This window comes from Ipomoea nil, unplaced genomic scaffold, assembly GCF_001879475.1.
Source record: "Ipomoea nil cultivar Tokyo-kokei standard unplaced genomic scaffold, Asagao_1.1 scaffold2922, whole genome shotgun sequence".
Classification (NCBI taxonomy): Eukaryota; Viridiplantae; Streptophyta; class Magnoliopsida; order Solanales; family Convolvulaceae; genus Ipomoea; species Ipomoea nil.
Genome location: NW_017619350.1, coordinates 1,204,184 through 1,231,059, shown reverse-complemented (window position 1 = coordinate 1,231,059; position 26,876 = coordinate 1,204,184). Strand labels below are relative to the sequence as shown.

At 38.3% G+C, this 26,876-nt stretch overlaps 5 protein-coding genes and 1 pseudogene across 7 annotated transcripts; 4 read left to right on the top strand and 2 right to left on the bottom strand.

The window, feature by feature from the left end:
* The first annotated feature begins 306 nt into the window (after window positions 1-306).
* Window positions 307-3,945, top strand: LOC109161399 (probable LRR receptor-like serine/threonine-protein kinase At4g37250). The gene is made up of 2 exons (XM_019309773.1): window positions 307-2,216; window positions 3,062-3,945. Exons 1-2 carry the CDS (start codon window positions 512-514, stop codon window positions 3,754-3,756), a joined length of 2,400 nt encoding a protein of 799 aa, XP_019165318.1. The 5' UTR covers window positions 307-511; the 3' UTR covers window positions 3,757-3,945.
* A 715-nt stretch (window positions 3,946-4,660) lies between these two features.
* LOC109161273 lies at window positions 4,661-9,183 on the bottom strand (annotated as a pseudogene).
* Window positions 9,184-9,486: 303 nt separating this feature from the next.
* LOC109161405 (stress enhanced protein 1, chloroplastic) lies at window positions 9,487-11,250 on the top strand. Of its 2 annotated transcripts, none has more exons than XM_019309780.1 (4): window positions 9,487-9,693; window positions 9,850-9,954; window positions 10,353-10,531; window positions 10,937-11,250. In XM_019309780.1, exons 1-4 carry the CDS (start codon window positions 9,642-9,644, stop codon window positions 11,039-11,041), a joined length of 441 nt encoding a protein of 146 aa, XP_019165325.1. In that variant the 5' UTR covers window positions 9,487-9,641; the 3' UTR covers window positions 11,042-11,250. The 2 variants fall into 2 exon arrangements, with proteins under 2 accessions (XP_019165325.1, XP_019165324.1); XM_019309779.1 differs by having other exon boundaries at window positions 10,350-10,531.
* Window positions 11,251-11,792: 542 nt separating this feature from the next.
* LOC109161400 (probable LRR receptor-like serine/threonine-protein kinase At4g36180) lies at window positions 11,793-13,103 on the bottom strand. The gene has a single exon (XM_019309774.1). The coding sequence runs from the start codon at window positions 13,066-13,068 to the stop codon at window positions 11,905-11,907; it is 1,164 nt and encodes a 387-aa protein (XP_019165319.1). The 5' UTR covers window positions 13,069-13,103; the 3' UTR covers window positions 11,793-11,904.
* Window positions 13,104-18,002: 4,899 nt separating this feature from the next.
* LOC109161401 (kynurenine formamidase-like) lies at window positions 18,003-21,029 on the top strand. 2 transcript variants are annotated; one of them, XM_019309775.1, is made up of 8 exons: window positions 18,003-18,021; window positions 18,077-18,522; window positions 18,954-18,998; window positions 19,434-19,506; window positions 19,690-19,787; window positions 19,916-19,986; window positions 20,313-20,446; window positions 20,628-21,029. In XM_019309775.1, exons 2-7 carry the CDS (start codon window positions 18,090-18,092, stop codon window positions 20,436-20,438), a joined length of 846 nt encoding a protein of 281 aa, XP_019165320.1. In that variant the 5' UTR covers window positions 18,003-18,021; window positions 18,077-18,089; the 3' UTR covers window positions 20,439-20,446; window positions 20,628-21,029. The 2 variants fall into 2 exon arrangements, with proteins under 2 accessions (XP_019165320.1, XP_019165321.1); XM_019309776.1 differs by having other exon boundaries at window positions 20,313-20,450; window positions 20,619-21,029.
* Window positions 21,030-22,254: 1,225 nt separating this feature from the next.
* LOC109161272 lies at window positions 22,255-24,245 on the top strand. Its single transcript, XM_019309595.1, has 2 exons — window positions 22,255-22,849; window positions 23,233-24,245. Exons 1-2 carry the CDS (start codon window positions 22,255-22,257, stop codon window positions 24,006-24,008), a joined length of 1,371 nt encoding a protein of 456 aa, XP_019165140.1. The 3' UTR covers window positions 24,009-24,245.
* Window positions 24,246-26,876: the final 2,631 nt, after the last annotated feature.

The following is a 26,876-nucleotide window of genomic DNA, read 5'->3' as shown; positions in this document are numbered from 1 at the left end:
TGAAAAACAAAAGTTAGCCTCGAAAAGGGTGACGGAGTATGATTATGGTACTTACATGAGATTTGATTTGCAAGCTATTACACATCATCAGGTGTCATTTTTTAGTGGCGGTGAGTTTCCATCGTTATTAAATGTGTATTTTTCCATTAATTAAAATATTAAAGGGAAACAGCACTCCCAGTTTACTACTAGAATTTACAGAGTATTGACAGAGACAGTACTGTAGAATTTGCACAGTTGTTACACCTGCTTATATATACACTTTGAAGTTGGCCTGGTTTTCACCTTCCCCTTTATATCATTATCAAGTTGCAAACATCATTATCAAGAGATTGCAGAACCAGAACCTTTTTCCACCATTCTCTGCTCCTCTTCCATTATTCTACCTTAATCTCTTGCCTTTTTGGTCACCCAAAACAATATTTTCATTCTCTCTCTCTCTCTCTCTCTCTTTCTTTCATCCTCTTTGCTTATATGTCTGTAGAATGATGAGTGGTCCGGTCAAGGAACAATGAAGCTGTCAAGAGGCTATCATTCCCACCATTATTCTTCAGCTTTTCTTTTCCTTCTTTTTGTTTCTCATTCATTTGGTCTCAACAGCGATGGGAGTCTCTTGCTTTCTTTCAAATACTCCATTCTTAGTGACCCTTTGTCGGTTCTTGATAGCTGGGATTACAATGACGAAACTCCATGTTTGTGGAATGGTGTGATCTGTGCTCAAGTTGAAGCGTCTCCTGGGAATCCAGATGTTTTCAGAGTTGTAAGTTTGGCCCTCCCTGATTCCAAGCTTCTGGGTTCCATTCCCGAGGATTTGGGTTTCATTCCGTATCTCAGAACGCTTGATCTCTCTGGGAATTTCTTGAATGGAACTCTGCCCTCCTCGCTTTTCAATGCTTCGGAGCTTCAGGGGCTTTCGCTTTCCAGTAATGCCATTTATGGTGGGCTTCCGGGAGGTTTTGGAGGGATGAAGAGTTTGAAGGTTCTGAATCTCTCCGATAACGCTTTGGCCGGGGAAATCCCGGAGAAGATGAGTTCTTTGCGGAATCTTAGTGTGGTTTCTCTGAGGAGTAACTATTTTTCCGGTGGTGTTCCGGGGGGATTTCAGTTTGTTGAAATGCTGGATCTGTCTTCCAACTTGTTGAACGGATCGTTGCCGGAAAAGTTTGGTGGGGAGAATCTTAAATACTTGAATCTCTCTTCCAACAGGCTTTCTGGTTTGCTTTCTCCGGGGTTTGCCGAGAAAATCCCGGCGAATGCTACCGTTGATCTCTCATTCAACAACCTCACCGGAGAAATCCCGGAATCAATGGCGCTGAGCAATCAGAAAACGGAGTTCTTCGCCGGGAACGTTGATCTTTGTGGGAAGCCGCTCAAGAAACTCTGCACAATCCCGTCAACTCTGTCTAGTCCACCCAACGTCTCCACCAACACTTCTCCGCCGGCGATCGCAGCCATTCCTAAAACCATCGGCTCAACCCCCGTTCCAAGCTCCGGCGGAGCAGCTCAGGATCAGCCACCACAACACGGGCTAAAACCAGGAACAATGGCCGGAATTGTCGTCGGAGACTTGGCCGGATTAGGCCTTCTGGCTCTCGTCTTTCTCTACGTCTACCAGTTGAAGAAGAAGAAGAAAAAGGCCAACGAAGAAGAAAACATCAAAGAAACGAAAGATCAAAAGTTCAACAAAACACCAGAAATCATCTCAGTAAAAGAAACAACAAAAAGCCTCCCCACATGGCCGTGCTTAACCATAATAACAAACGGCGAAGAAACCGAAACTTCCGACGACGCCACAGCCTCAGACTCCGACGATAACACAAACAATCATCCGACCAACCAAGACGCCGCCGCCGCCGACGACGACGACGACCACGAACTGGTCCAGAAGAACAAGAAACCGAGTTCACTCGTGATGATCGACAGAGAAACCCAGCTCGATTTAGAGACGCTGTTAAAGGCCTCCGCATATATTCTGGGTTCCAGCGGCGCCAGCATAGTTTACAAGGCGGTTCTCGAAGACGGCACAGCTTTTGCAGTGAGGAGAATCGGAGAGAGCGGCGTGAAGAAGATGAAGGAATTCGAGCACCAAGTTAAAGCCATTGCCAAGCTCCGGCACCCTAATCTGGTTCGGGTCAGAGGTTTCTACTGGGGAGAGGATGAAAAGCTTGTCATCTATGATTACGTCAGCAATGGCAGCCTAGCCAATGTTGGTTTCAGTAAGTTCTTTTACCACCACCTTCAAGATTTTCCATTTTTTAATCATTTTTATTTTCGAGATTAACCCAGAACACCAAGTAATTAACCTTAATCATCACCATATATAGTCTTATACTAAACTTGTCTTTTCAATTTCTTTAATTATTAATTAATTCTGTGCTGAAATTAAAGTCTGAAACTATTTTCTGGTGGCTCTCATTGTTGCTTCCAATGGCGGTCCATGTGACATAGTGATAACTCCGTGAAAAATTCTCAGCCCACCGCATCCTGATAAAGTAAGAAACAACGTTAAATACGCCAAAAACCATGTGACTTGTACTTTATTCGTTTAACATTATTGTATTCAGCGTGTCTCCGACATATATTCACAGGCTCTGATCCTATATTAGAATAGATAGGTATAGTATATCCCTCTCTAGTACCTCATCCCACCTTAACCCCCCCCCCCCCACCCACCCAAAGATTGGAGTGAGTGGTGGCAATTGGTAATGGGATTGTGTTACTCTCATAATGTTACAAAAATCATCTTTTTGGTATATCCTATAAGGTGTGGCATTATGATTGAAAACCCGCTACAGACAACTCAGTTGATTTCTTAGGATAGATTGTAGCGATGACATAGGATTGAGCCTAATGACATGCCTCGAACCCAATAGTCTTTTATTTGAGAGAATCACTTCTTGTTACTAGACCACAGGAGCAGGAATCTATAATTGCCTATCATATCAATTTTTAATTTTTGTGCAACATATACTATATATAGTTCTAGCTATTTCATGCATGATGGCATGGGATGTATGTATATATTCATGCATAATTTTAATTTTTTGAAATGAAATTGAAGGAAAAGTGGGTTCATCACCATACCATTTGCCGTTTGAAGTGCGGGTGAAGATAGCGAAGGGAGTAGCGAAAGGGATAGCGTTTATCCACGACAAGAAACATGTGCATGGCAACATTAAACCTAGTAACGTTCTATTGTCGCCGGAAATGGAGGCGGCGATCAGCGATTTCGGGCTTCATTGGCTGCTGTACGGGAAAACCAACCACTACGGCAACAAAACCGATAACTCTTCGCGACATTTCGGGAGCCGGCGATCGACCCCCTCGTACGGCTTACCGGACGGCGGGCATCCGGTTCAGTGCAGCAGCCCGTACATTGCGGCGGCCGGGTTCATGGGGTGCACGTCGCCGTACCACGCGCCGGAGTCGCTAAAGGATCTGAAGCCCAACCCGAAATGGGACGTGTATTCCTTCGGCATCGTCCTGCTTGAGCTTCTGACCGGGAAAATGTTCTCGGACCGGGAGCTGAGCCAGTGGACGGCGACGGGGTCGGTGGCGGAGAACAAGGACCGGGTTCTACGGATGGCTGACGTGTCGATCAGAGCTGACGTGGAGAGCAGACAGCAGTACACGCTGGCGTTGTTTAAGCTAGGGTTTGAATGTGCTAGCTTGGATCCAAAGAAAAGGCCTTCCATGAAAGATGCACTCCACGTCATCGACAGTATCCCATGCTCCTCTTCATCTTCATACTTGTAATGATGATGTTGGAACCAAAAAGTTAATCAAAAAGAATCCCCTCTCTCTCTCTCTCTCTTTCTTTCTTCTTTATTGACTAGGAAAGATTGTGTTGCGTAAAGAGGTGGATGAACCACCATTATTGTATCTGATGAAAGTATTTGGTTTTGGATTTCACTAATTAATCACAATCCTCCTTTTTAATTATTACCACACTTTCTAAAGGTAATGGGGAAGTTTTGGCTCAATCAAATATGGCTATAGACCTATAGTTAAACTTGTAACCAAGTTTACAATTTTTCAAACTATTAAAGAGTTGTGTATCTTAAAATTAATAATGATGGATTAGATTGCATAACCGACAACAATTGAGACACAACATCATTATACTATTAAAAAAATGGTTTTTTGAAAGGAAAATACTTCATTAAACAATAGAAATTAACTGTTTAATACAAGAAGGAATAGAAGAAATTCAAATAGAGTGACCAGACTGGGAACTAGCGATTCTAGCTAAAGCATGAGTGAATTTATTTGCTAATCGATTGATAAACTGTATAGACACTGATTCAAAGTGTGATTTTAGAGACCGACATTTCCTTATAACGCAACCTGCATAAGAAAAGTCTGGGAGACCACCATTAAGAAAGTTGCAAACCATTTGACAATCTGACCGTAGCACAATAATGTTCCACCTTCGTTCCAGGATCCATGACCGCTAAAGCCTCTGCTAGATGACAATCCCTAGAATGAATTAATTCCTACAAAAGTGATATACTTTGTAGGTAAAGCTCTGCAATTAAGAGTTTTATCATGTAATGATAGTAGTTTCTGCTACTCAAACCATTTTTTTATGATTCTATCTTATACAAAATATGGTAATTTACAAGAATCTAAAATATGAGATCTGTGATTCTATCAATTAGGAGTTGAAACCCAGTTTTATAAACCAGAAAGGATAGGAACATGGGCTAGAACACTGGGGAGATCAGAAGACTGCAGTTTGTTAACAGCTAGATATGCAGCAATGCCTGCAGCATAACCAGCAAATGCAAATCCACTGACCTGCATAATGACAGAAAACGGACAAATCGTCCACACAGGCTTAACTCACTGGTTCAGTAGACACTATTTGAGGCAAGAAAACGGATAAACATAGCATTATTACCTTGCGCAGGTACCAGAAGAAGTCGACTTTCTCCATCCCCATGTACGCGACTCCAGCTGCCGAGCCAACGAGCAGCATAGATCCGCCGGTGCCTGCACAGAATGCCACGAGTTGCCAGAATTCGGAATCTTGAGGAAAGGAAGAGAGGTCGTACATCCCCATCGTGGCTGCAACGAGTGGAACGTTGTCTATTAGCGCTGACACAACCCCTATCGCACTTGCCAACAATTCGACGTTGGGAATGTGGGCATCGAGGTAGCTTGCCAGTTCTCGTAGAATACCTGCTGCCTCCAGACTGTCAAAAGAACGTAATTCATGACCTTTGGTCTGGCTCTGATACCAAATTGAAGCATGTGCTCCATCTCAACTAAAAGCCTAAGCTGATAGTTGGATTAGTTGGATTGCACATTAATGACTATATGCTCAACACAAGGCATCCTAGTAGAGAGGATAGAAATATATACCTCTTAACAGACAAAAGGATTCCAAGGAAGAACAGGGGTCCTTGAGTGTCAATACGCGATAAAGCTTGTGGTACTTTTAGACGTTGTCTTTCAGATTCACCGTAGTGAATGGCATCCGTTAGGATCCAAAGAAGTCCCAATCCAAGGAGTATGCCCATGAAAGGGGGTAATCCGGTTAACGACTTGAAAATTGGGACGAAGACTAAAGCACCGAGTCCTACACAAAAAACAAGCTGTCCTCGAGGAGCCATCTCATCGGAGGCGGCCAAAACATTTGGAGAACTTTGTTCCTTCCCATTAACTTCACTGAACAGAAAATCGAGTCTTCTATTATTTTCTCAAACCTCAATCCTATTTAGTCTATCTAATTAAAGTACCTTGTCAACGTCATAAGAGCCAAGGGAACAGCCAGAGAAATTGTTGATGGTATAAACAAACCCTGCAAACAACAACCATACAGACATACAGTTTATTATAGATCTCGGGAAAAAAACACATGACAGATTGAGAAACTAGAACAACCTTCATAATTTGCAGCGTACTTATTTGACCATGTATCCAGAGCATAGTAGTGGTAATATCACCGATAGGAGTCCATGATCCACCAGCATTTGCAGCAATCACCACAACAGCACCGAGAAGCCTGTCAAAATTTATTCGTCACATTAAATGATCTTTGCACCAAATACTGTATGGTACTTCACAGGTTGCAACGTAACCAATTATTTTTATTTGTCAAAATTTTTCTTAGTTCATGATGTTCCATTTTCTCCAATCAAAGCGCATTCCAATAAGGCTGAATAAAGCCACTAGAACTTACTTCCGGTATTCTGACGAAGGTGTCTGTTTTCTCAACAAGGAGACCATTATGATGGTAGAGGTTAAATTGTCAAGGATTGAACTTAGCCAAAATGTCACAAAACCGACCTGCACTTATTGCCAATTACTGTTTAAGGCAAATAGAGATTATAACAAGAAACTTTTGAGCATCAGAAAAAGTTGTGAGTGCAAGAAATCAACCAAGAACTAACTTACCAACCAAAGCAGAGTTGTTGGATTGCGAGTAGTTATGTTGTCCGTGACCACCTTAAATCCTTGATGAGCATCAACTACCTCGACAATTGTCATGGCACCGAGCAGAAAGAATACTATTTCGCTGACTTCACTAGTAGCGTGTGACAGCTCCGACATAGTTATGTCATCTGAAGGAGCCTGCTCGACAACATTGAAGAATCTATAATAAACACTATGCACAACTAGCACTTCCATGTCTCGAGGAAAATTATTATTGTCATTAACCTTTTGAAAGGGTATATTATGACCTAAACCGATAGCCACGGGAGGCTAGCTTACCCCAATGCTTCGTATGACCCACAAACTCACGGCCAACAACAGCCCGATTCCACTTTTGTTACAGGCAAGAGATTCCTCAAAAATTATGCCAACATATCCCACTGCAAATAATATCGCCATGGCAATATCCTGAAGCATGAAACCCAATCAAACTAATGAATAATGATCTGTATGATCGACGAAGAAAAAGTATTATGAAGCTACAAGATATATATATATATATATATATATATATATATACTCCACCTGATTTGCCGCCACCCAAGACTGATTAATTGCCAATGCTCCAGTGCCAACTGCTGCAAACATTATTGCAAGTGCTTTGAACAAAAATCTTGTGAGCTTGTTTCATCAACAGAACATAATGGATCACATGTTCCACATGAAGATGTAAGGTCCTGATATTTATTGAGATCAATATGCTGGCAATATAAGCCCGGTTTGGTAATATAGTTAACATTAATTACTTTTTTGTAACAACTTATTGCACCAAAATGCTAAAATTCAAAAAACTGCTCAAAGTAGTTTTTTTCGATAAGCTTTTTGAAAAAGTCATTTTGTATGTAATCAGCTAACCGCTAACAGTTAATTTATCAAACACTTTTCTACAATCAGCTAATGCTATCAACTAATCAAGCCCACTAACCCAATTAGCTAACAACCATTTACCAAACATCCCTATCTCCATAGTCTTGTACAAAAGATACCTTGTTACTAACGGAACTACCCCAATGGAAGCAAATATCATATCATGGATAGTGCTAATTACAAAGTCAAGTCCAAAATTATTACTTTCTAGGAAACAACATATGGATGATTACGGCATAGAGTTGGCGCAGCACACAAAATCCGTACGGCGTTCTGGGTCCCTCATACCCCTGAACCAGCCATACATGCCAAACTGCTATCGCCATGCCATAGGCTCATCAGGGAAAGGGCAATAGCAAATTTGCAACAAACTCTCCAAATTTATCCGAATTGTCATACATCGACCAAACGGTCTAAGACAGAACAACCTTAACTAACCAATTGGCCGATTTATTCATTGGGTCTTAACTTGGTCACGAAAAACAGTCCGTGACACTAAACTCTGAAGTTAAAAAGCCAAACCTGAAATTGGGGTTCCGGGTTGGGCTGGGAAGTTGAATAGTCTGTTGCCTCGTCCTTGGCTCGAGCAAGGAGTCCAGCATCCCGGCGGCGCAACTTGGGCGAAGGGCCATTACCGAATCCGCAGAAACCAACCCGAGGAAGCAATAGGATCGGCGGAGGAGAAAAGCGAATTGGGTGATTCTTGAAACGGCGGTGGCCGAAAAAAGCCAATAAGCAGTGAGGATGCTGTCTCTTTCTATGCAGTAGAGTGTGTAAGATTCATGGGTGCCCATCATTAAATTATTCATTTCCGTACATCATACAACGTTGTAAACTTGTAACATCCTATTTGATTCGTTGAAAAATATTTCCAAGGAAAATAGAATTCAAATTCCTTGGAAAATAAATTATGAACAAAATAAATTTCATTTTGGTTGGTGAAAAATAAATTATTGAGAATATGAATTCTATTATTTGGTTGAATTTGGAATAGTAAAAATTATAAATATAAAAATCAAAATGCCCTTAACAATAATATATATGTGTAATTAATAAATTTTGATGAGGGTAAAATAATTCAATTATGTTATACTTTCTTCCCAAATCATTTGAAAAATAAAATGCCAATCCTTTGCTATGATTTTGTTTTCCTTCACTTTGGAAGTCGAGTTCCAATGAAAAATATTTTCCATTTAACCAAACAACATAAAATAACGTTTTCTCCACATTTAGAAAAATCTTTTTCATAAAAAATGTTTTCTATCCAACCAAAAATGTATTTCATTCATGGCCGCAGCACCGGAAAATATAAAAATTGCTTTTATTTTTATTTTTATTTTTATTTTTATTTTTTTTTTTGTGGTTTGTGTTTCTCCTCGCCCTCCAAAATATTTGGGGAAGGAGGGGAGGGGGCCTTGTGGATTAAAATTATAATGACAACGGATGGGGTATAGACCCAATGGGCTCGGGGCTTAAGAGAAGAGGAAGAAACGGGCCAGACATAGGGCTTGTTGTAATAGGCCCCAAAGGGGATAAAAGAGAATCTACATTGTGGGCCATGGGCAGCCCCGAAGGAGAATGCAGTCGACTGAGGAGCCGAGTCCAAGGAGTTAGCACGGGCAACGGTCGGCACAGACGAAGAGTCGACCTCGCAGATGACCGTTGCCACTTAAAGACCGCGTTTAATGCGGAGTCAACCCGGCCGTTAGGGAGGGCCCGGTAACGGCGACCCAACGACCCTTAGCCTTAATAGTTCCATTATTTCACATTTATGTTTGTATTTAAATTAACGAAAGGTAGCCACCTATAAATAGGCCCCCTTAGAGAATGTAAAGGCAAGTCTCTTCGTATTTCGCTGCTATACCTTGTAAACATCTCAATAATGGAGGAACGCACACACGAGCAGTTAGCAAATAGGGAACGACTAGTAACATTTTAAGACTTTGACTGAGTTTATCTTCATATATATCGCGTATATAAAGGAGAAATACAAAGAATAATACATAGATAGGTGAAAAAGATGAGTTTATCCATTTATTTAAATTCAATTACACGTATTTTGACGAAAGAATTTCAATTGTAAAAAAATTAAAAATCAAAAGACTTAAAAGTGTTCAAATTAAAATTCAGAAATTAATTTTGAAAAATTAATATAGTCACCATGGAATTAACTCCAACTCAGAAGTTGAAGTGCAGATAAGACACGTGTCACCCTGTTCCCCATCAACTATCTATGGTCATCATCGTCTGAGCGAAGAGAGAGAGAGAGAATTGATAGAAATTGAGAGGTTTCCGTCAATAATCTCCTCCATCCCGTTTTCTTGCCGGAAGACATGGCCGCCGCTGTACTTCAAATCTCCAGCTCCCTTTGCACTTCCGTCCGCGGTAACTCTCCCATCCACTGTTTTTTTTTTTTTTTTTTTTTTTTTTTTTTTTTTTTTTTTTTTTTTTTTGTTCTTGCACTAATTTCCAACGGAAAGAACAGAGAGAACTTGAGAAAGAACCGCACTTGAATCATCTTTGGTTTCTTTCTTTCTGCAGATACTGTGGTTATCTCAACCCCATTGAGGCTTTCTTCGAGTTCTCCGTTCAGGCCGTCGAGTTTGGCTCGATTGGGAACTACCTTTGCTACTGGCTCCCCTCTTCGTGAGTCTTCATTTTTCTATCTTGTACTGCTTCAAATTCATGTTTCATAGATTTGTGCGGAAGGTGTTCGAGTTTATGTCACGCTGAACAAATCTAGCTCATTAGCAGTGTCACCAAATGGGTCTGTACCACCATGCCAAACCGAAACCATGTAAAAGTATAACAAAATTTTCTTGACCTATTATTTGTGGTTCTTTACAAAGCTGAGATTTTTGCTCAAAGAAGATGAGATTTAATGTGAATGCTTTCTCAATTCTCATCATGCAAAGTCCTGAAAATACTAAACGATTTGAGCAGCCTTACATTCAAGAAGAGGATTTAGCCCATGGTTAACTTGAAATTGAACAGCTTAGTAACTAATCTATATAGTGGATGATGATCCTTTTAATTCTCAGCAGTCCTGAGGACTTCATATCCAACCAAACATGCCCCTAAAGGAGCATTGGTTACCGTAAGATGCGAGCAGAGTAGCAAGGAAAGCAGTAGTAGTTTGGACGTCTGGCTTGGTCGATTTGCTATGCTTGGCTTTGCAATTGCTATCAGTGTGGAAATATCAACAGGCAAAGGACTGCTTGAGGTATTGCCTGAATGCTTATTCTTTATCTTTTGGATTGGATTGCATGCGATTGCAATAATTGGTCCTCTCTATACTCATTGAACGCATGTCTGTGATTTATATGCATTTGGCATACAAAAATGTGCATTGTATATATGTCAGATTCTTGTTCATGATGCACATATTGAACATGAAGGAGAGCATTTGCATTCTCCCCATCCTTGTTAGGGAGATGACCTATACATTTGCATGCCTGTGATTTATCTGCATTTGGTGTTCATCTCATGATGCACATATTGAACACAAAGCCAAGCATTTGCATTCTCCCAAATCCCAATAGCTGAAAGCCTCTGTTAGAGAGGATCTATATATCTCAGATGGGTAGCATTGACCTTTTACTAATACACCATTGATGTGGTTTTGCAGAACTTTGGGCTCATAACTCCCTTACCAACTGTAGCCCTCGGCGTTACAGCATTGGTGGGCATTCTCACAGCAGTTTTCATCTTCCAATCTGCCTCCAAGAATTGAATCACATGATGTTTCTTTTAGCTGTGTTCTAGTAAAGAAAATGTGAAAAATTTTCAATTCTTGTCATCAGATATGTATGTGTTAGCAGGAAGTTGCCATACTGTAGAAAGAAGAGATCAACAGATCTTGCCAACTTGAAGTTTTTCTGTGTTCCTCATATTGAACAACTCACAATTTTTCTAGCAGACACAAATGTTTTAATGTCTGGTTCTGTCAGCAGTACACAGAGTACAAGTATCATAACACCACCCTCCCCCCCGCCCCCCCCCCCCCCACCACCCCATAAAAAAAAAATAAAAAAAATGAAGGCAATGACAAATTCTTGCCAGAATTGCCTTTATATAACTATTTGGTCAGAGATTTTTGCCAGCCAGCTATATCAGTTTCCCAAACCCAAATTTTGGATCTTACACCCTTCACTGAACTCTCTGACATTACTAACATTTTAATTTGATAAGTTTATAATATATAATACTATCCACGTTGCTACTTACCTAAGTTAAACCTTAATCAATCTTTCAGTTGAATATTTGAATTGTGCCGGAGTTTTGAAACAAATAATTTGTATCCTCTATATGTTTATTAGAGAATAGTCGGAACTCTAATGACCTATTATTATAGATCATGAACTGAGTTTTAGATTTTAATGCACTAAAATAACATATTTATAGATTTAATTACAACTATTAAAAGTTTAAAAACTTAATTAACTTTTTGAATAGAATTTAGAGACTTATTTAATATTTTTTCCTTATATTCTACTAGTCTAATAAATATACAATTATTACATGAAAATACAAGTGTTTATTGGAAAAAGAGAGAAAATTTATAATAATAATAATTCGTACATTGAATGACTGACACTAGGATTTTGGTTTCCCACCATAGGCTTGCTGGCAAATTGACGCTGGTTTCTGTGGTTTCAAGCAAAGTTCCGAAGAAGGCGGGCACTGTTGTAGACAATTGTCTCCCAGGCTACCGGAAACCGTCGTGCCGCCTGAGAGAAGTCCCACCGGCGGCGAGCCTTTTAGGAAATTACCGTCGAGGAACAGCCGCCGTAGTGACTGCTGCTTGTTGAACTGCGCCGGGATTTGTCCTCGCAGCCGGTTGTAACGCAGGGATAAAGATGACAGTACAGGATAAGATGCGAAATTCACGGGGAGATAGCCCTCGATTTTGTTGAATCCCAGATCGAGGGCGACGAGGTCGCTGTTGTGTTTCGTGGGTGTCGGGACGGCGACGCCTGTGAAGCTGTTGTTTGCCAGGTTGACCTGTTGTAGGGCCGGGAGTTGAAAGAACCAGGATTCCAGGGTTCCGGCGAACGAGTTCTGGCTGAGTTCGACGACCTCCAGCTGAGTCAACCCGTAAAATGACGATTTCTGCAAAGATCCGGACAAAGAATTCGCCTTGATTGCAAGCTCTATCAGATTCGACGGCAACGGCGGGATGGCCCCCGCGAGCCTGTTGAAGCTGAGATCGAGTCTTCTCAAGGTGGCGAGCGAGTTCATGGAAACCGGCAACGACCCAGAGAGCGAATTCTGAGAAAGATCGAGGGTTTGCAGGGATTTCAGCGTGGTAATGGAGGGCGGGACTGAGCCGGAGAAGGAGTTATCCCGGAGCACGAGGTTCTGGAGATTGGGGAGCGAGGATAAAGAAGTGGGAATGGGGCCATAGAAGTTGTTGCTCTGAATGTCAAGAGTGATGAGCTGAGTGAGCTTGGAGATGAGCGGAGAAAGCGTGCCGGAGTAACCGGCCTTGTCGAGGATGAGCTGGGTGACTCGGTCGCCGGAGCAGGTGAGTCCACACAGAAAGTGAGTGAGTCGAGGGAGAGAACACGGATCAGCAGAGGCGAAATCCCAGGAGCCCAAGCAAGAATAAGAAGGAACAGTGGATGGCTTTATGGCGGACTTGAAAGCCTTGAGAGCTTCAACATCTGAGAACTCCGTGAGGGATTCTGCAGAGAGAAACACAGAGAAAAATATGACAAAGAAGAGGAAGAAGAAGGAGGAGAAGGCGGAGCTTGACATGTTTGAAAAGCAACGGCGAAGACTTTGAAATTGAGCATGTTGTTCCCAAACTTAAAAGGTTGAACCCCCGGTCTTCATGCTCCGACCCGACAGAATATTTAAAAAGATATAAATTCTGATAATTTAATTAAACACAGAAATTATATATTTACTTATTATGTAAAAAAAGTCAATCACTTTTGAGAAATTGCTTTCACACTTTCATCACTGATGAGACTCGATTCTGAATCATTATTGTTCTTAAATTTTATTTTTGTGACCAATTTAGTTGTTTATGCGAGAAAAATGAATAGTGTTAGTTATTATTGGTGATGGAGGGAGATGATGAGAGTGAAGATCAAAGGGCGTATGAGCATGGAGGATGGTGGGCGCCGCATGATGTTGGAATTTTAATGATTTTGGGTCTCTTACTAATCTTTGCTGGACACCGCTAGGCAGCTAGTGCGTTACACTACCAACCTTTAGGAATATATTCACTACACCTTATACCAAAAAAAAAAAAAAAAAAAAAAAAACCCCATTTAGATACATTCTAAAAAATTCAGCTGCCATATTCATAGTGTTCAACATAGCTACCTATATGGCTATATCTAGCAGCTGTCATCGTGAGATATAACTTAACTAGTTGGTTAAATAAGCATATCATTCAAGCACGTGATAACTCTTAACCATACTAACATCCAAGTGAAAGTCGAGCTAGTTTCCTTTGTCTAGCGCAACAAATTGTGAAAAGCCTTGAGGTGCTTTAGAAGATAAGCATAAAGTTGTGTTTCTCTTAACTTTTATTCAAAACTCCAGACAATGTAAAGTTGTGTGTCTTTCTTTTACTTAGAGTTTTAGATGGCGTATGAGTTGTGATCGTGAGAGGACCTAAGAAACTATATACTTGATCATATCTCATCAATATATATAGGTAACTGAATGTCCCTAGTTACTTATAGTTGACCAAACTCTTTTTATTAAAATTTAGTTAAACGTTACATCAAATTAAAGACAATATAATTATTGTAATTAACTTAATAATAATTAAATAAGAAAAACGTTACAAATCAATCTAAAATAAAGTTAATAGTATGTTCACCCACAACTACAGTGTGTAGGTACATATCTTACAAAAGTATTATTTGTCGTATTGTGGGTACCAGTATAAAAATACTTTAAAAAATTTAACGTACTTAAGCCATCTAAGTGTTTTAAAAAAAATTATTAGTTGCATTAAAAACATTGAGTAAAATGTGTGTTTTAATTTTAATGATTAATTTATGGCTATTAAAATAGTGTATAAGTAGGACATCATTTACTATATGATAAAGCCAAATGTAATATAATAATTTGAAATAATCTTATTGACATGACATGAATGTAAACCAATTACTATAATCCTACTATATACAAGTAGATTTTAATTTTAATCTTGACTCAAGTATACATTTTAAGTTGTATTTATATACATATTAGACTTTAATTTTAATTTTAATGCTGTCCACATAAAAATGTGATGGTTGCGTTTGCGGTACATAAATAGTGGAAGAGCGGGTCTCTCAGGTCTCAATTAATAATGTGATGTATCAAATAAATCTTCTCGTTTATAACTTTTGTTTTATAAAGAACATATATAGACTATATGCCGACAATAATAGCAGAAAATACATTATAAATTCTTTCTTTAAGTGGATCTTAATTTTTTTAAAATGTGCTGATGCATGGAACCTATGATCTAATAATCATTCTTCCAATAATGCTAATAAATGGTATAAACATTTTGTTAGAAAAAATGCTAGTATTTCGTAATATTTTACATGATGCAACAAAAAATATAGAAAAATAATATGTATTTTGAAGGCACAACAATATGCTTTGGAAGGTCAATAATGTGCACTGAAAGACACATTAGTGTGCTCAGAAAGGCACAAAAAAGATGTTCGGAAAGACAAAAGAATAAATTAACTTATTTACACAAAATTACCATAATGTTACTTTTTTTTTTATTCTTTATTTTTAAATAGCTTCATTTTGACCCTTGATTTGGACTGAATCAATGGATAAGACTAAACTCTATTTTCATATTAGAAAAGCTTAGCTTTTCACCTGATCCGTTAGACTTTTAGGTTTTAAAATTAAAAATTATACTAATTTAATATTTTTTACCTAACAACTAATCGGGGACGGGGAATCTCCGTCCCCGTGGGGGTAGGGATGTGGGACTATTTTTTTAATTTTCCGTTGGGGACAACAACGAGGTTGGGGTTTCGGGGACGAGGACGGGGAGTATACTCCCCGCCCCGTAGCCATCCCTACTCGTAGGTAAAGTTATTCAAATTTTTTTTGTCTCTCCTCATTTTTCAAATATTAAATAACTCTTGATAAAGTTTCCTCTAAATTTAAAATAATATTTAATTTCACAACTCTCAAATATTATTTAAATTTAGTAACATGAAATTATATTTCTTATGTGATTTGCAAGTTATTGGCCCTGTTTGGTAAAATGGTTGTTAGCTGATTTGATAGCTGTTAGCTGTTAGCTGATTGCGTTAATTAGAGGGTATAAATAGTTGATAACATTAGCTAATTGTAAAAAAGTGCTTGGTAAATTAGCTGTTAGCTGATAGTTGTTTGGTATAATTTCTTTTCTCAAAAAGCTAATTGAAAAAATTGCTTGGAGTAGCATTTTGAATTTTAGCTTTTTGGAGTTGCAAAAAGCTAATTAACCAAACATTTATATTGATATTTTAACTAAATCTGTTGGTACCGTTGGTAGAAAACACAAATAATAATCAAATTAAAATTGACTATTATTTTCTAGAAAGAAGGGAAGAAAAGATGAAGAAATTTGGCTAGTGTTTGGTGTTGGGTTTTTGCAAGAGTCGAGTGAGCACTCTTTCCTTAAAACCTTATTTGCCACCTCCCAAAGATGCTAGGAGCGTTGTGGCCTAGGCTTCCCAGGATAAAACTTGCTAATGATTCAATGTTTGAGCACTCAAACAAGGAATCCGGCAAGCAAGACAATGGCTATGAACACAGTAGGCCAAGAAAGAGTAGAAGCAGAGAGATTTTGAAGCTGGAAAAAACGAACTTTCGTGTTCTATTGCTGTGTAATTCTATGTGTAAAAACTCTACTGAGCCAATAGCCTTTATTATGGCAATTAAAAATGACATTAAAGCTGCCTCCCAACATTCGTGCCCCCAGGTGCCGGCGCACACGAGCTCCCCCCAGGTGCCAGCGCACACGAGCTCGCACTGCTGAAAATTATCCAATTTTCGACCACCTGAAAATGATCAAAAATCATGTCAAAAGTATTGTTCCGGCCACTTTTGGCGTCCGGAAAAACCTTTATAGCTATTTCCGACCACTTTTTACTTTAGATTCGATTTAAAATCACTTTCAGGTGGTCGAAAATTTCATAATTTCCAGTAGTGTCGGGCTTGAATCAAGCCTAATTTCAATCTCTGCTAGTTGGAATTTGATTTGCACCCCCCCCCCCCCACCCGCGCGAGAGAGTCTCTATGCTATACAATTCTACAAGCTTCAAAAGAGCTCTTGTATATAAGGGGGGGAAATCTTCATTCCAAAGCAATGTGGGACAAAAACACACTTTTTCCCTTCATTTTCCAACTCAAATGGGTCTACTTTGAGAATCAATATCTCATTCACCCATTATTCGTTTTGAGCGTACAATATATCGATCTCTTCGTCTCACTACGAAGAATCCGAATCCACTTTAACCCGACCCAAATCGGAAGTGGACCCCACTGATAATTGTACCACAAAATAGCCACTTAACATGCCATTTTATGTCATTTTTAGCTATTTTTTCCAACAAAATTAAACAATTAATAGTGATCAAATAAGTCAAAATTAGCCTATAAGCCAATTTTTTACCAAACTGGGCCATTATGTAAAAGTTGAATTCATCTAAAACACACTCTGACTGTGAATTTTCCTTGTTAAAAAAAATAAAAATACTCTTTTAAAAACAATTTGATGAAACGTTTAGATGTGTTACGCTGCTCCAAAGCAAAAGCTGATCCGATCCATCGCAATTGTATGCATGCTCAGGCTCAACTCCACATGCACCTCACGTACACTTTCAACTTTGTACTGGATTGCATCCACCCCACTTTTTCGTTCAAATAATGTCTACTTTCAACCTTTAATTTGATGCTTTTCTTAGTGCGTATAGTGTATGTTATTAACCCTCTCTTGGGCCAGCTTTTAGGTCTCTCAAAACAAACGTGGATTAGTAGTGTGGAACTGGACCGTTAAACAAATAGAGAAAGATCCAAACTACTTTATAATTTATATATATATATATATATATATATATATATATATATATATATATATAAGTAGTATATATTAATCGCAATCACTATTCAAAAAAGATCAAAATTATTTAGTTACTATTTACTAAGTCTATAAAAAGTCAATATTATTCTCACTGAGCTCAAACCCATGACTTCTTATATGATAGAGGCACTTCATACCAGACCACAAGATTATGGACAAATTTCTATGTTTCTATATTAATACCTAACAATTTTAAACTTAAAAAAAAAAAAAAAGTTAATAGTGAAATAATTAAATTGAAATTTAAATCGAAAATAAATAGCGCGAAGTGCGGAAGGTTCACTGCCGACCAATGATGATCCGTACCAGAGATATTTTACCAAGCCCTATACCCCTATTGTGGTTGCAATGGTGCACGCGGCACGTGGTCGGTCCTCAGATTAGGTGTCGGTGATGCCTACGTCACCAACATTTATCTAGAAACTAGAAAGTTACGGCTTAGTTGGGCCTATATGTCCACACTCAAGCCCAACTACAATTGGTCAGATTATGGGCTTGCATATTCACCAAGCCCAAAGTCTGTTAAACCGGTATTAAACTATATAACAGAAAATTTGTAAAAGAGCCGGCCTGTAATTCTGTTGGGAAAGTGAATTGGTTCCTATCTCTTTGGAGAATGAAATCTAATTATGGTTTGTTTGCCAAAAAAAAAAAAACAGAAAAAAAGGTAACTATGGAAAATCTCTCCGTCCTGCTAATATGCGCCGTGGCGCACGTAATGCTCGCTTCGGTTTTCTCCGTCGCCGGCTCGACAGTCACAGCCTACCCTCCTCCATACGGACTCGACAGCGCCGCTAGCTCCGCCAGCTTCCATTCTTCATCTGCTGATAATCTCGTCCCCGTTCGTCGTGAGGTCTACGGAAATGGTCGGATCTTCGATATCACTCACACTTTACGCCCTGAAATGCCGTCCTGGGGTTCCGAAGAGGGACTCGGTCAGTTCCTGTGGCTGCCGAATAGTATGAAGAACGGTTCTGAGGCGAACAACTCCGAGATGAAGCTCCCTACTCACACCGGTACTCATATTGATGCCCCTGGCCATGTGTATGATCACTATTTCGATGCTGGCTTCGATGTCGATACTCTTGACCTTGAAGTTCTCAACGGTAACCATCAGTCTCTCGCTCCTTCCTCATCTAAGAACAACTAACTTCCGAGTATTTACGTAGTGTATTTGAGTGTGGATAGTCACAATCATGCCTGCCTAGCCTAGTATTGTAATGGAATTTTCAATTTTGAGCTGTTTGGTGGGTGTGGATTTGGAAATTTTTGTGGATTGTTTTTGTTTCAGTTCTTGTGGAGTTTCAGAGTGAAATATTAGTTTAAAAAATTATTTATTGTAAGGTGGACTTCATCAGTAGCTGAGCTGCCCCGTAGCTTTTGAAGCATCCTTGATTCATTGGTTGCAGTTTCCGATTGAAAATTGCATAATTATGTTTAGTTTTTCGCAGGCATAGCTAACTTCCATTCATTAATTATTACTTGAAACATTTATTAGCTCATTTAGTGAGATAGATTTGTTCTTGTGTTTTGACAGGTCCTGCATTGGTAGTTGATGTTCCGAGGGACAAGAACATAACTGGTAAACATTATCTGCTTCTTTACTGTTGGGGGATATAGAATATGCAGTATTGTTCTCTGTTTTAAGCTGAAATCTACCGAGTTCCTATGCAACAATCTCTGTTCTAGTCTTAATTGGATGAAGTGTTAAACTGTAGCTGTATGACCAAGTTTTGGCTCATTGATTTTCACATCTTGCCCCCTTTCCTTGAGGTATTGAAAAAATGAAATTTATTTCAAAGAACTTTGAAATAGAAGCATGCCTAACAAATCTTCAGATGGATTTTTTTTTACGCTTGTAGATTTGATTCTTAATAAAATAAGCTACTCCAGAGGGTTGTGATAATTCTTTTGTTTGGGAGTTTGTCTTTCTTATGACTGTCTTTAATAGCATATAAGCATATTAACCTCTATACTTGAGCTCTGTGATCTTTATAGCATGTCTTCTTTAATTCAGCTGAAGTGATGAAGTCCTTAAATATTCCGAAGGGAGTGAAGCGAGTACTTTTCAGAACACTGAATACAGACAGGTATGTGTCTCATCAGAAATCTGCTGCTTCAGAACTTTTAGCAAGATGACTTGTTATTTTTGAAAGGAAAGTATGACATCACTGATTCACATCTTTTGTTGATTGTATTTATTATCTCCTAACATCTGCGCTACAGAAAGTCACCACTTCACAAGATTTCTTCATTTAAGGCTTTGCTTTCAGGCGTCTTATGTGGAAGAAAGCATTTGACACAAGCTATGTGGGATTCATGAAGGATGGAGCACGGTGGCTTGTGGACAACACTGACATTAAACTTGTTGGTGAGACAAATTTCAATGCCATTTGGTTTTACTTCTTAGGTTGCTTGTCAAAAGCAAGAGATGGTTTTTTTTTTTTTTTCTCTCTCTTGGAATAGAGGCAGTATTCATGTGGTTTTGTTGAATTGCAGGAATTGATTACTTATCTGTTGCTGCATATGATGACCTGATTCCTTCCCATCTAGTTTTCCTCAAAGACAGGGTAAGGATTTTCTGTGCATAGTTTCAACTTGTTTTTGGGTAACCTTGGACCAATATTGTTAATATAATTTCATGTACATTATCAATGACCCCATCCAACCAGAGACCAAAACCGTTTTTAGTATTTGCTGATGGTGCCAATTCAAAAATTTTCTGCATTGTTCCAAATGAGTAATTATGAATAAAGTTCTCTTACTTCTCTTTACATGTGTTTTATTTTTGAAAGCCATGTCTGTGTTTTGCCTGCACCCCTCAAATCAGAATTTGAAGCCTTATTGAGTAGTATAAATTTTAATATTCTCAACTATCACTGCTGAAATGCTGTAGGAAGTTATTCTTGTGGAAGCCCTGAAGCTTGATGGTATCGAACTTGGGATATATAATGTTCACTGCTTACCTTTGCGGATGCTTGGTGCCGAGGGATCACCCATTAGATGCATTCTCATAAAGTGAAATTACTTGTAAGTCACACCTTACTAGTTGCTTGCCTCCTTTCCCAATTCTCATGTGGCATTGAAGTGTCATGAAAGCAGGCTACTTACGACATATCATTAGAGTCTCGTTAGTTTCTTGTTGAAATCAGGGTGCCCGTCTACAGTTCTACACCCTCTTCTTATGCATATGTTTAAACATCTGCTGCAGAAACTGGCCGGCAACCGAGAAGAGCTTGAAGCTGTGCAAGTAAAGTTCAAAGTGCCATCAAAAGATGATTTCATAAGGACCACATTTGTAGCACGGATGGCATTCCTTGGGTGAGAGATGTTGCAATTGGGTACAATTCTAGCTAGGACCGACTTTGTTATTATTTTTACTTGTTATATCTCAGTGGATGTGTTGCTCGTAGCTGAAGAATTGGGGCAGGGAGAATGAACCCTTGCACCTTAAAATAAGCCATGTGCGTCACAACTGGGCATGTTTAGCTTTTAGGTTGCGCATGCAGAGCATCAAAGCAACGAGACTAAATATGCTCCCATTGTTGTGGATATATGTAGGCATACTAAAGTTCAACTTCTTTATAAAGTGGAGGTTTTACGATTGGTTTGCTAATAATAAAGTTTCCAGTTTGACTTTTTACTAAAATTGCCTATTGACCTTCATACCTTGATTTAATCAACTATAAACTGAGTGATTTTCTAGTAAATCAAAACTTTTTTACAAGGTAAAATCAATACCTTTTGATTTAGTTTTGTTTACAAGGTGAAATTAAATTTAAATATTTTTATTTGATATAGATTTTTTTTTTTTTAGAAAAAGTAAATTAAAACAAAACAATTTTTAATACCTATAAATCGAAAGTATTGGCTAAACAATCCTAACAATCTTTTAAAATAAAATATAAGTTTAGCATTACTAGTGTTATTAACAATGCAGCCAATAATTTGCTTCGAGTTTGGGCTTTCATGTGGTCACTTTTCCTAGTCTACTCCGAAAATATGGTTAATAATCATTAAAAGAACCCAATTTTTTTTTGAAAACATTGAATTAAAAATTAAATTTTGTTAAACATGAATGAGAAGAAGACATCGGGATTTATTGATATTCAAGAGTTTGTTTTTGGTCCATAGAATGCATCCAAGAAACTGCTTCGAGTTTGGGCTTTCATGTGGAACTTTTCTTAGTCTACTCTCAAAATATGATTAATAATCGTTAGAAAAGCTCAAAAAAAAAATAAATATTAGAACATATTAAAATAAAGTAATTTTTTTTTTTTAAAATAAAACATGCATGAGAAGAAGGCATCGTGATTTATTGATATTCAAGAGTTTGTTTGGTCCGCAGTGTATCAATTATATATATGTTCAAATATTTTTTTTATAAAAAAACTAGGCCAAAAACAATAAATAAATAAATAAATTTTAGTAAGGTACAAAATACTTTCTCTCATAGGGCAACCTTACCCAATTATGAACAACTTATGCTAATTTACTTTCTTATACTTATTTATCCACTAATATTACAAAACATGATTGACTTGATGCATAATAGTAGCTATAAGTTTAATTTATCATCCAAAAAAAAAACATTTTTCCCAACTGGACTTAACAATTAAATGTAGTGGATGGTAACTTTGATATGCCAAAAGTGGCATGTGAAAGATAGTTATGAAGAAACCTTAAATTATTGATTATTCAATAATGAAAGATTCCGTCACCAGCACCTATAAAATAGGGTCCAGACCATTCCCAATCCCATCATTCAAGAAGAAACAAATACAAATACAAAGTAAGGTTTTCAAAAAAATACAAAGTAAGAAGCTAGCTTAGTGGGAATGGCGCAGGGGAGGTTGTGGATGATTATTGGGTTGATGATGTTAATGGGTATGGCGGTGGAGGCCACTCCGCCGGGAATAGAGTATCACCCAAGCAATTCTCACTGCACTGACGATGAGATTAAGCAGTGCAAGAATCTCCCCCATGTTTGTCCCAAATTCTGTCCTAATGGCTGCATTACCGAGTGCAGGTCTTGCAAGCCTATTTGCGTTGATGTCCCCACCGCCGCCCCTCCCCCTGACTCTCCTCCACCGCCACCATCTCCTAACCCTCCAACCCCGTCTCCTCCTCCATCTTCAAAGCCGCAAACGCCTTCTCTTTCCCCATCTCCATCTCCTAAGCCGCAAACACCTTCTTCTTCTCCTTCTCCATCTCCTAAGCCGCCAACCCCTTCTCCTCCTCCTCCATATCCTAAGCCGCAAACGCCTTCTCCTTCTCCATCTCCTAACTGGCCGACCCCCTCCACTACTTCACCCAAAAAAGTTAGGTGTAAGCTCAATAAATACCAATCTTGTTATGCCGTCGAGCATCAGTGCCCTCCCGATTGCCCGAGCGGTTGCCAAGTTGATTGCGTCACTTGCAAACCAGTTTGCAGTAAGCTCCTAATCCCCATATCTTAACTCCATGCATGCAGCATGGTAATGCTAACACACACACACACACACACACACACACACATATATATATATATATATATATATATATGCACAACAAACTGGGACAGAATGCACAACAAACAGAGATAGAATGCACAACAAACTGAGTACGAATGCACAACAAATTGAATAAGAAAAATTAAATTCATTGCATATAATTAAATCAACGGCTTAATTAAATGAAAGGATCAGATTAGTCCTCACGTCCTCACCCGTCCTCACCTAAGGATAGGTCCTCCGTCCTCTGATCCGGAATATATATATATATCTTAATAACATTATATAATAAATTAATGGGAAATATTTTAAATAATATTGCAGAATGTGACATGCCGGGAGCAGTGTGCCAAGACCCTCGATTCATCGGAGCCGACGGGCTTACCTTTTACTTCCATGGCAAGAAAGACAGAGACTTTTGCCTCGTAACAGACCCTAATCTCCATATCAACGCCCACTTCATCGGAAGACGAAACCACGGAATGAAGAGAGACTTTACGTGGGTCCAGTCCATCGCCGTTCTATACAACAACCACACCATCTTCATCGGCGCCCAGAAAACCGCAACCTGGGACGACGCCGTGGACCGCCTTTCTCTCTCCTTCGACGGAGAGCCCATCCTCCTCCCGGACACCGAGGGCTCCACGTGGCTATCTAACTCCGCCCCGCCGGCCAAAATCACGAGGACCGGTGACACCAACGACGTGACGCTGGAAATAGAAAACACGGCCACAATCACGGCCAGCGTGGTTCCGATAACTCAGCATGAGTCCAGAGTTCACAACTACGGAATCACGGAAGAAGATTGCTTCGCCCACCTCGAATTGGGCTTCAAGTTCTTGTCTTTGAGCAGCGATGAAGTGGACGGCGTCCTGGGGCAGACGTATAGGAGGAACTACGTGAGCCGGGCGAAAATGGGAGTGGCGATGCCGGTGATCGGCGGCGAGAAAGAGTTCGCCTCGTCCAACCTCTTCGCGGATGATTGCGCCGTCGCCAAGTTCAACGGCGGAAGAAAGGGGTCGTCTTCGTCGGTTTTGGAGCTGCCCAGCATGAAGTGCAAGAGTGGGATCTATGGACGTGGGGTTGTCTGCAAGCGCTAGAGTGGATTATTGGATAAGCTTGAATCTCCATGCATGTTCATGAGGGATAGTTACATTATTATTAATAATAAAGATTGAATAAGACGACTCTGATCTAAATAAATATAATGCTCATGTACGTGGCATAAATATTGTACTTACCTCATTATATCCAAAAACATTGTGCTAATATATACGGAGTATTATATAGTTATATGAAGTTAATACATAATATAGTCATTGACTATAATGGTTTTATTTGATTAAGTCTTAAGAGAATTTTTGTGATGATAAGATGAAATCCAGCCACAATTGATGGTTTTGTTGTGTTGCATCTTAAACGGTAGACCGTTTTGTTGTGTTGCCTCTTGAACGGTAGATCGTTAGCCATATTTGTCACATACTACTCAGAACCCTAGACGGCGTATTGGTGTCTACTGAGCAATATGAGTATCTGTATGTGCTATATAATGAATATCAAGAAGAACCTTCTCCCAGCTCTATCAAGAAGAACCTTCTCCCAACAAATGCAACCGAAACCAAAGTGGCGAGAACGTTAACAAGGCAATCATAGAAGATACAAGAGAAGCATTGCTTCCAAACCTGACGATTTTGAACAAGACGGGAGTGTAGAACATGATGACGTTGATGCCAGTTAGTTGTTGGAAGAATGGAATCATCATTGACATTACGAGCTGGGGCCTGTACTTCCTTTGCATGAGGTTTTTCCATGGATGCTTGATTTGGTTAGAAGCATCACCTGGCCGCAACCAGGTAGTTGAACTCTTACACCAAAGATTATGTCGTCAAGCGACATAATTGTGGCTCCTCCAAATGCGCGGTCACACTAACAAGATATAAACTCAATACTCTAATAAACACACGAACCCTATATTGTAGTCCAACATATGTACACATTATGCATTACTCACAAATAAATCATTAATATAGACAATATAACCCTAACTCAAACCCATAAACTAACTACTCATGACTATATTAAATAGAATCTTGCAAAAAAAAAAAAAAAAAAAAAAAAAAAAAAAAAAAAAGATAACAAGAAAGAGAACTTATCTATTAAAAATGAGAGAATAATCTTGAAATCCAAGCAGCTTCAATTCAAAAGTGTTAACCTAAGTCTATGCCTAATCTAAATTATGAAGGGAATAATGAGTAGAAAATGGTTAAGACAAATTATTGTGTGAATCATAATTACAGAGTGTTGTTAGATTATAATAAAATATACATTTTTAATATATTAAAAATACATTATTAATGTACTGAATATACATGATATAAAATAATATATTTTCAGTACTAAAACTATGACACGCACTTAACGCAAAGAATTGCTCGTGTAGTTTCGAAAGGGGGCAGGGACAATGAACCCTTGCACCTTAAAATAAGCCATGTTAGCTTTTAGGTTGGGCATGCAGAGCATCAAAGCAACGAGACTAAATATGCTCCCGTTGTTACGTTGTGGACATATGTAGGCATACTAAAGTTCAACTTCTTTACAGAGTGGAGGTAATTTTAACTGAGCTAATCGGACAATTAATTTACTAATCATAAAATTTTCAGTTTAATTTTTTTTTTATTGAAATTACTTATTGACCTTCATAGTTTGATTTATTGAACCATTAATTAGGTGACTTTCTCGTAAATAAAAACTTCTTTACAACGTAAAAGAGAAAATTTCAATTTTGGTCACATGACTATAGGGGCATTATTAATTTCAGCATCTGACTTTTAAAAGTGTCAATTTAGTACCTTGACTATGTAATATTTGTCAATTTTGATCACTCTGGCTGAATTGACGGTCAAATTTGGCTGAAAAAATTTAATCCAACATTTAGTCTAGAAAGGATCAAAAGATGATTTGCCTCTCAGATTATAGACTAAATGTTTGATTAAATTTTTCCAGTCAAATTTGACCTTCAATTCAGCCGAAGTGATCAAAATTGACAAATATTACATAGTCAAGGTATTAAATTGACACTTTTAAAAGTCAGGTGCTGAAATTAACAATGTCCCTATAATCATGTGACCAAAATTGAAATTTTCTCCAACGTAAAATAAATACTTTTTGATTTGGTTTTGTTTTCAAGGTGATATTAAATTTAAATATTTTTATTTGATATAGATTTTCTTTTTTAAAAAAGGTAAATTAAAACAAAACAATTTTAATATCTAGAAATCTAAAGTGTTGGCTAAACAATCATAACAATCTTTTAAAATAAATATAAGTTTACCATCACTAGTGTTATTAACGGCAATTTATATCATGAACTAGGATCCACATAATATTATAGACCCTGAATTGAAACAACGAAGTACATAATTTTATAACACAATATAAAAATTCACAATACAAAACACATAGCATCGCATATGGAATTAGTTGGATTGAAAGACAAAGTACATAATTCATACTTGTAAGCTAAGGTATAGAATTTCATAACTCAAAACACAAAAGATCACAACACAAGACACATAAAATTGCATTATGGACCTATCCTAGCTGAGTTGAAAAGACGAGGTACATAATTTATAATCATAAGATACATAATTTTATAGCACAAAACACAAAAATCATAGCGCAAGACATATACACATGTTATATATTTACTTATTTTTAAAATATAATTTAAGTACATAATCTGTATTCATAGGAACAAGAATTTCTCAACACACGACACAAAATTCACAATATAAGACACAAATACTAATTTGTTTCAGTTAAATAATTCATACTCTAATCTTAAATTACAAAATTTCATAACGCAAAACACAAAAAATTACTATACAAATTTCATGTCAAATGTGAACCTTGGTCTATAGTGTATAAGGATGGGTTATTAACAATGCAGCCAAGTTTTCAAAAAAAAA

Bases quoted from the DNA above. Each gene is read 5' to 3' on its own strand.
- LOC109161400 (XM_019309774.1), bottom strand. From the start codon at position 13,068: ATGTCAAGCTCCGCCTTCTCCTCCTTCTTCTTCCTCTTCTTTGTCATA.
- LOC109161401 (XM_019309775.1), top strand. From the start codon at position 18,090: ATGGAAAATCTCTCCGTCCTGCTAATATGCGCCGTGGCGCACGTAATG. The intron at 19,788-19,915 runs GTGAGACAAATT...GTTGAATTGCAG, and splicing joins CACTGACATTAAACTTGTTG to GAATTGATTACTTATCTGTT. The intron at 19,987-20,312 runs GTAAGGATTTTC...GAAATGCTGTAG, and splicing joins TAGTTTTCCTCAAAGACAGG to GAAGTTATTCTTGTGGAAGC.
- LOC109161399 (XM_019309773.1), top strand. From the start codon at position 512: ATGAAGCTGTCAAGAGGCTATCATTCCCACCATTATTCTTCAGCTTTT. The intron at 2,217-3,061 runs GTAAGTTCTTTT...ATGAAATTGAAG, and splicing joins CCTAGCCAATGTTGGTTTCA to GAAAAGTGGGTTCATCACCA.
- LOC109161405 (XM_019309779.1), top strand. From the start codon at position 9,642: ATGGCCGCCGCTGTACTTCAAATCTCCAGCTCCCTTTGCACTTCCGTC. The intron at 9,694-9,849 runs GTAACTCTCCCA...TTCTTTCTGCAG, and splicing joins CCTTTGCACTTCCGTCCGCG to ATACTGTGGTTATCTCAACC. The intron at 9,955-10,349 runs GTGAGTCTTCAT...TTTAATTCTCAG, and splicing joins TGCTACTGGCTCCCCTCTTC to CAGTCCTGAGGACTTCATAT.
- LOC109161272 (XM_019309595.1), top strand. From the start codon at position 22,255: ATGGCGCAGGGGAGGTTGTGGATGATTATTGGGTTGATGATGTTAATG. The intron at 22,850-23,232 runs GTAAGCTCCTAA...ATAATATTGCAG, and splicing joins CACTTGCAAACCAGTTTGCA to AATGTGACATGCCGGGAGCA.